This window comes from Trifolium pratense, linkage group LG5 (assembly GCF_020283565.1).
Source record: "Trifolium pratense cultivar HEN17-A07 linkage group LG5, ARS_RC_1.1, whole genome shotgun sequence".
In the NCBI taxonomy this organism is placed as follows: domain Eukaryota; kingdom Viridiplantae; phylum Streptophyta; class Magnoliopsida; order Fabales; family Fabaceae; genus Trifolium; species Trifolium pratense.
Window position 1 is genome coordinate 27900118 of NC_060063.1, and position 8916 is coordinate 27909033.

The 8916-nt window shown below is 32.7% G+C and overlaps 2 protein-coding genes across 2 annotated transcripts; both read left to right on the plus strand.

Annotated features, from left to right (window-relative positions):
- Positions 1–839: 839 nt before the first annotated feature.
- Positions 840–1654, plus strand: LOC123884945 (ethylene-responsive transcription factor ERF023-like). Its single transcript, XM_045934173.1, has one exon. The coding sequence runs from the start codon at positions 877–879 to the stop codon at positions 1432–1434; it is 558 nt and encodes a 185-aa protein (XP_045790129.1). The 5' UTR covers positions 840–876; the 3' UTR covers positions 1435–1654.
- Positions 1655–6574: 4920 nt separating this feature from the next.
- Positions 6575–8241, plus strand: LOC123886381. Its single transcript, XM_045935703.1, has 2 exons — positions 6575–6973; positions 8191–8241. The coding sequence occupies exons 1-2, from the start codon at positions 6575–6577 to the stop codon at positions 8239–8241; spliced, it is 450 nt and encodes a 149-aa protein (XP_045791659.1).
- Positions 8242–8916: the final 675 nt, after the last annotated feature.

Here is an 8916-nt window from a genome sequence, read left to right on the forward strand (position 1 = left end):
AATCTACTCCTGCTCGGACTACAAGAGGACGACCCAATGAAATATGGTCTCCTCGTCCACGTCAACGCATGACGTGGCCTCCTTGACACGTCACCACTGCACGATTCCCTCGTGCTATTCTACTCAAAGACGCGAGTTCACGCGAGCCTATCCATTATCTGCTCATCGCGGAACGGCTCAACCAGGATATGGGCAAGCAACTGCCCTTCCCATGATTGAAGGGAAATATCATGGCAGTCACTCTTAATGAGCTGCTCAACACGGTCCATTAAGGTGACATTTGGCCCAGTGCTGGAGGCAACTATATAAGCTCTCATATACAGGAGAGCCATGTATTCTATTATGTTCTCTCTAACTCGTATCTTGCTACCTAAACTGACTTAAGCATCAGAGTGTATACAGGTACAACCCCGCCTTCGGTGGATCGACGAATATTTGCTCAACGTTCAACCGCTTGCTTGACGACGTATTGCTTGCCATCAACCTCTTCTGATCAACAGGTTAGATCACTTACTAACTTGAGCACCATCGTATTTACATATAACACCCTTAATCTCCAAGTATATCGATAGTTCAAATCAATAAACACCCCACAAGTACTAAAATTATTCTCATAGTATGAAAAATTGAAAACCAAATATAGCATCATTTGTACTTGTACTGGGCATTGTATTTGTAAAGCAATGAAACACGCCATTGCCATCTTTAATTGCATGCTGGTCCTTTCTTACGTAAGAAAATAGAATGAGTAACTTTTCCTACTCCTTTTCACTCTCTATAGACAAGGACATTTCCGTCATTTCACATCACTCGCAATCGTGAACTTCATTTATAAACCTCAAACTCAAAACGCAAACACACAAAAAAAAAATCTGAATGGAGCAAAATTTGAAAGATGACGTGGCAGTAAAAACCGTTACGACCGAGAATTCCGCCGAGAAAACCGGGAAAGTTCGTTGCGGCACACGGCATCCAGTTTACCACGGTGTCCGGAAAAGGCGGTGGGGAAAATGGGTATCGGAGATACGAGAGCCACGGAAGAAGTCACGAATATGGTTAGGATCTTTTCCGGCGCCGGAGATGGCGGCGAAAGCTTACGACGTTGCGGCGTATTGTTTGAAAGGTCGTAAAGCGCAGCTTAATTTTCCTGATGAGGTTCACCGTCTTCCGTTGCTTCCTCCGCCGTCTTCGTGTACTGCTAGGGATATTCAGACGGCGGCGGCTGAAGCTGCTAATATGATGATGGTTAAGGATGTTGCGTCGCCGGAAAATAGTAGCATTGATTCTGGTAGTGGTGGTAGTGATGATTTTTGGGGTGAGATTGAGTTGCCGGAGCTTGTGAATGGAACGTGGTGGAGTTACTCCGTTGATGTTGCGGTGGTGTCGCCGGAGATTGAAATTCCGGCGCAGCAATCCTTCACGGCATGTCTCTAGTGTGGATTTAGTTATTGCTTAATTAAGCTATTTATAATATATAAGAATAATGATAAATCATAACTATTTGTATTTTTATTTTTCTGACAAATAATAGTTGTAATTAGTATAATTATTAATATTAGTATTAATTTAGCTACTATTTTTACCAGTAATAATTCATTATTGTAGACTAATTTTGTACTAGTTTATAATTGGAGATAAATCAATGCATTTGTTCAATTCACTCTTTAATTTGAATAGTTTAACAGTTTCTTTCTTCTTCTTCTTCTTCTTCTTCTTCTTCTTCTTCTTCTTCTTCTTCTTCTTCTTCTTCTTCTTCTTCTTAATCCTCTATCTCTAAGCATCTCTTTCTGATTATGCAGTGATTTGGTTTTTAACTCATCTCTTTTTGATTATGTAGTGAAAATGTTGGGAGCTAGTTTTTTCAAAATCAAACTATATTGAAATTAATAAAGTCACAACAGATGTAGTGAAAATGTTAGAATTGAGCTGCTTTTAAGTTATGACCGAGGTTTGAGTGCAGTTGGTTCTCCTTGACCGCAATGTAGTCGGCCATCTTTGTATCGTCTAATTACGATTGGACGACATAAATTTTATACTTAAATTTATATATATTTTTTCACCACCAGTTTAATTTAGTTCGAGGTTAATTCTGACATCAAGTGGTTTCAGCCCCCTCCCGATCGCAGTTGTGAGGAATCAAATTGTGGTCATCCTTATCAAGTGTCATGCAGTTTCACTACACTCGATCCATGTTCTTAAGTTAGACCTAGCCAACAATAAGGTTTTAATTGCCAACAAGTAGCCTAGTTAAAAAAAAACAATGAAACTATAGCTACATAAAAAAAAAAACTATAGCTAGCATATTTTTAATTAATAGGCTTAAATGCAGTTTTACCCTCCTGTTTTGAAAAATGCGGAATTTTACCTCCCCTATTTTATAATTTGTTGGATTTTGCCCCCCACCAAAATTCTGCACAAAATCTGCTTCTGAGCCTCAAGTTCAAAGCTTCACACATAACTCAATTTGGATCAATAATTCACAAAATTGATAACGAAACGATCGTAATCGAGTTAGCTTTCCACAGAATCAAACCCCACTAAATTTGGAGTTATAGAGAGAGAGATTAATTACCGTTTTAGTAAAGGTCTGTTCAATTACTAATTCTGCAGAAATGGGTGAGAGACATGACGAAAATACTAGTAGTAGTTTCATACGATAATTAATTTGAATATACCTTCACTAAAACGGTAATTAACCTCTCTCTTTAACTCCAAATTTAGTGGAGTTTGATTCTGTGGAAAACTAACTCGATTGCGGTCGTTTTGGTACCAGTTTGATGAATTATTGATCTAAATTGAGTTATGTGCAAAGCTTTGAACTTGAGGTTCAGCAGCAGATTTTGTGCAGAATTTTGGTGGGGGGCAAAATCCAACAAATTATAAAATAGGGGGTAAAATTCCGCATTTTAAAATAGGGGGTAAAATTCCGCATTTTTTCAAAACATTGGGTAAAACTGCATTTAAGCCTAATTAATATTTTCAAAACGTGTTTTATTTTTGTTCATACTTTGAAGATGATCGTTGTAGTTTACTTTAATTTAATTTTTGAAGTAACTTTATGTATGATACGTAGTCTCTTTCAGATAAAGACTTTCTTCTAGATTAGAGAGAGTAGACCATATATTTAGAGCGGTAATTAGTGTGTTTATCCATCTAATTGTTGCCATAATCATAATCCTTTCAATGAACATCATCTCTTTACGTGAAGTTATTGGTACTTACGTAACTTACCACATTTTAATGTGTCACCTTAGTTTTGATGATTTTGTTTTTTCTTATATATAGGACAAAGGGAAGTAACAGTACTCTCACAATAATTGACCTCTTTGTAACAATAATAACAACAACAAGCCTTAGTCTCTTGGGTAGGATCAGCTAAATTTGAAAAGAATTTAGTTTAATGAATTTTCGTATATATCAAGTCGTTTTAATTATTATATACAGTAAAAATTAGCGAATATAATTAATTATTAATGATGAATTTGTTCAAGTGGTAAATGTCATGTATGAAAAACGTTCGATTAAAATGAAAGAATCCATCTTATATGTCTCATAAGTTCTTCGATAGAAGTTAGTCATTGTTATCGGCAATGAAAAGCTTGTACTTATAACATGATAAAAAAAATTAGGGATGACAATGGGTAGGGTATGGGTAGGGTACTATAGTACCCATCTCCATACCCGCGAATTGAAAAAATACCCGTACCCATCCCCATATCCGCGTGGGTAACAACTTTTGCCATTGTTCCCATACCCTATGGGTACCTAAGTACCCATACCCGTACCCGTTACCCGCATTTTTACTAAAAATAAATTGATCAATTATAAAATATCATATAATTTTAATAGAATTAAAAAAATTTCAAAGATTTTATTATTGACTAATGAAAATTATAAACAAAATTATTACTAACCTTATGTTAAAGTTCATATTTATGTTAAGTATTCACATTATTTTTATATTATGTTATAAATAAACATTTTTATTAAAAATATGTAATAGTTTAGTAGAGTTGTATTGTTTTAAATTGATTTGCATATATTATAATATAATAATATAAATAAAATAAATAAATATATATTATGCGGGTATGGGGCGGAGTGGGTACTAAGGTCCCCATACCCGCACCCATACCCGTTCATTTTTGCGGGTAATTACCCATACCCGTGCCCGTACCCAAAATGCGGGTTTTTACCCTACTCGTTGTAGGTAATTTTTACGGGTACCCTCTAGATATGGGTCAAATTGTCATCCCTAAAAAAATGTAACTAATTGTGTATGAGATAGAGAAATTATATGTTATAAATTAAAAAAAAAATGAAAGAAGAGAGAGTAATTAAAAATAAAAGGTATAATAGAAAAAATAACATTAATTTTTAGCATTTTTCTAGAAAAAATAACATTAATTTCCTGTGAACTTAGGTCATTTACGTTGGGAAATCATATTATATATGCGGAGATCGGCTTTCGAAATTCGGACACCCCACTTTATTGAAGAACAAATTTAAAAGCAAATTCAAGCATCCCATTGTTGTTTTAGAGTAAATTTTCACAAGCAACAAGATAGAGATTTTGCATTGAAATTGTTTTTCACCGTGATATTTATTGCCGCTACCACAATGGGCAAACATGCACTCTACACATTGAATTACTTCTTCAATCTCCATTTCTAAGACCATTATTATTTTTTCCTTTCTCCTTTAGTATAACACCATTTATAAAATTTCATATGCATTAATGATTTCATTATATATGTCATGTGATTTGCACAAGAGAAAAACATAAATAAATGAGAAAAGTTTTTGCTTATTCTCATGAAATTAAATGCAAATAATATTTTCTCTTTTATCTTTTCTATATATAACCAAAAATCAATAAAAATTGTTTTTACATCTTTTCATGAAACTTATTTCAACGAAAAATCACACAAAAATATACTCCAAATTATTATGTTTTGATTTTTATTCATAAATGTGATTTTTATTTTTTCTCTTATAACTTAGGACTGAAAAAATATAATTTAGGATAATAAGTTAACATTAATTTGACTCCATTATAACACCTAAACTAATTACCATGTGTATCCCTTATACTCCCTCCGGTCCTTTTTATAAGGAACACTTTGGAAATTTTATTTGGTCATTTTTATAAGAAACACTCTTTAAATTTATTCTTTCTTAAGCTTTTTCAAAAAAAAATTTATTCTTTCTTAAATGCACAATTCCATTTGTACCCTTATTAAATGAAATCAAATACTTCATTCAAATGCACTAGCATTAATTAGAGAGACATATTCCCCATGTTAGTCCAAGGTTACTTTTGGAATACAATATATAAAACTCTAGAATTATTAATGAGAAAATTAGCTTCCTTGGTTCTTGTATTTTTTTCAAAGTGTTTCTTATAAAAAGAACCGGAGGGAGTATATGTTTCATTTTACATGCATTAACAAATAATTTACAAAAATATCTTTATTTAATTTATAATAGCTCTCTTACTATTTCAATAAATGTAAGGTTAATTATAGGTGATCCCGAGTTCAATTATAAAAAAGAACAATTTCTAGCATCCCTAATCCCTATGTTGTTGCTGTCAAGAAAAGCATCCCTATGTTGTTTCAAAGTAAATTTCCAGAAGCAATAAAATAGAGATTTTGCATTGAAATTGTTTTTCACCGTGATATTTATTGTCACTTCTATAATTACCAAACATGCACGCTGCACATTGAATTACTTCTTCAATCTCGAATTCTATGACCATTTTTATTTTCTCCTTTCTCCTTTAATATAAGACCATTTACAAAATTCCATACGCATTAAATATTTCATTACAAATATGTCATGTGATTTTTTTTCGACTTCCTCACACAATCTGCCCTAATTTTTTTTTTCTCCAACCTTTCTTCTTCATTCATCCATCGGAGAGGGGTAGTTTTTGAGTCATTTTTTGATCCGAAACCACTCCTCTTCATCATTTTTTTCTCATCATCTATCTCAATAAGTGTTAATCGCATATATTTGAGTTTTTTTTGTTGTCTAAGTGCGGTGTTGTTGGTTTGTTGGTCGTCTTGTGCGACATTTTTTTGTTGTCTCGTCTTAGTGCGGTGTTTTATTGGTTAGGAGCGAAAGATCAACTTTGACTCATCACAGGTTCAAACAATGATATACAAATTCAGAGACATGTACTATAGTTCGAGTATCTGAATTTGTGGTTGTTTGGTGATGGAAAAAATATCAATTTTGGAATGATCAATGGTGTGGCCCTCCTTTTGCTAAACTCTTCAATATCCCAGATCATATTAATTATTAGTAGGTTTTTATCCTCAATTATCAGTGACTATATATTAGCAATGAATAATGCTAGCAACACACTCTTTAACAAACACACTCCAACACACTCTCTTTTATTGGTTGAAATTCACATGGGTCCCATATAACTTTTTGGACCCATATAACTTTTATGGGACCCATATAAATTTTAACCAATAGAAGAGAGTGTGTTAGAGTGTGTTTGTTAAAGAGTGTATTGCTAGCACTCCTCTATTAGCAATAGTCATTGGTTTATCCCTCCCAGATGCAACATACTTTTAACACTAGTGCGACCTCTTCTAGCTCTATCAAGGATTTTACAGTTCTCAAACATTTCAAGGTAGAAATTCATCACCCCGATGCTCTAGTGATTAAAGAAGTCTTATGGAACCCTCCTTTACCTAATTGGATTAAATGTCATATTGATGGAGCCTCAAAAGGTAATTCTGGTGTTTCTTCTTGTGCTGGTGTGTTTAGAAATTCTGCAAGTGATTATCTTTGTTGTTTTGTTGAACCTTTGGGTGTCGCTACATGTTATTATGCTGAGCTTTGTGGTGCTATGAGAGCATTGGAATTAGCTCATCAAAAGAATTGGAAGAACATTTGGATTGAATCTGATTCAGCCTTCGTTGTTCTAGCCTTAAGAAATCATGAAATGCATCGGGTATAAACCAATGACTATATCATTTCCTTTTACAAGCTTTCATCTTTTCAATATATTTTGTGGTGGTTAGCTCTTTGCTACCACTCTTTGGTGTTTTTTAAAAAAAAAAATATATTTTCATCTCTTATATTGTTGATATTTTAGCATATGAATGAATGAAGTTTTAAATATTGCAAAATAAAAAATAAAAAATGTCATACAATATTTAATTTACTATTGATAAACGTAAATAAATTTTTTCTCTCTTATTATATTAATATTTATAAGGATAAATATGTAAATTCAACAAACATTTCAAACAAATTATTAGTACAAAAAAAAAATAGAATTAATCCAAGTGATTGAACTCAAACAGTTAATAAATTCTCTTTAAAGATGAATTGTTCAAAAAACTAGAATTCCATTTTTAAAATGAATAATGTTTTGGCATTTTTTTTATTAGTAATCTAGTGGCTAGAATTTAACCTGTTTAAGGTGAATCAGTGGGAAGGGTTCGAACCATGATCCCTGCAATAACATGCAATCTGCCAGCCAACTGAACTATGTTTTGACCGATTTTATTTAAGTTATTGTCGGACTACATATTTTCATCGCCTTCTCATAGAAATAATTGCTTAAAAATTTCAATTTAAGACACGGTTGCCTAATAAAGACACTTCTCTTGTCCATGTGAATTTAGTTCAATTGGTATCACAATTTTATATGCAGGAGTCGAAATTCGAACACTAAACACTTAACTTTATTCACCTTAAAAGTAGTATTCTAACTAGTCACTAGACTATTCGATAAAAAGCCAAAAGTATCAGTATACACTTATACTAACACTTATCACATTGGACTAAAAACATCAAATAAAGAGAATTTAATGCATATATTTGCTTAAAACTTTAAGGAATCAAGTGTATGTAATGTCATCTTATTTATGTATTAATATTATGATTAAACATTCACTTTTTTTCGGTAAAATTAAGTTTTAGTCAGATTTTATTTATCTTGCGACCAAACTTCAAATTAGCAGACTCTTCTCTAGAACAAAGTTAATTCAAAAACAAATTCACTTCTTTCATACTATAATGTAACCAGCGTTATACATAGTTTGGTGTTACTGAACATACGTTCAGTGTTAGTACTATATACTATACTATATTATTGAATCTTGTTACTCGGTTGGTATTTTCTTAGTAAAATCTTGTTATACCTTGTTGCTTGAATTTCAGAACTTTGGTAGTTTGGATTCTAATTTGTTGGATGCCATTCGAAACTTGTAGAAAAATGATGTTCCATCGAAGGTTAATTTTTTTGGTTGGTGGTTATTATTACAGAAATTACCTACCAGGGCAGCGTTAAACCACAGAGGTATTTTACTCAATCTGCATGATCTCCCTTGTATTTTGTGTTTTATGGACATTGAAGATTGTTCCCATCTTTTCTTTCGTTGTTCTTTTGTCAAAGATGTGTGGAATGAGGTTTTTAGATGGGTAAAATGTAGTTTGACACCAGATTTGGAAGGATATGGAATCACTTTATGCACTTCGGAAATACGATTAAATCTAAAAAAGGTTCTCATATTAGACACTTGATTTGGTTAGCTACCACTTGGTGCATATGGAAGCTTAGGAATAATGTGATTTTCAATGGAACTTTGCCTAATGCCGTCTCTTTATTGGACGACATTAAAGTTATATCTTGAATTTGGTTTAGTGGTCGATCCGGACGCCATTCTTTGTTGTCTTTTTCTGAGTGGTGTTTTGATCCTTATGGTTGTTTTCAAAGCATACTATAATTTGCTTTGCATTGTAAGGGATTGAGTACCCTTTTTACTTCCTTATAATACTATTTTGCTTATCAAAAAAATATACTATCTTATTGAATTAATGGTAAGTTCTCCACTTGTCTGTCTCCATATATAAAACCAAAAGTTTTTATTAATTGTTGATTCTTAA

Coding starts and splice junctions, on each gene's coding strand:
- LOC123884945 (XM_045934173.1), top strand. CDS start 877: ATGGAGCAAAATTTGAAAGATGACGTGGCAGTAAAAACCGTTACGACC.
- LOC123886381 (XM_045935703.1), top strand. CDS start 6,575: ATGCAACATACTTTTAACACTAGTGCGACCTCTTCTAGCTCTATCAAG. Junction 6,974..8,190: donor GAAATCATGAAATGCATCGG/GTATAAACCAAT, acceptor CTTGAATTTCAG/AACTTTGGTAGTTTGGATTC.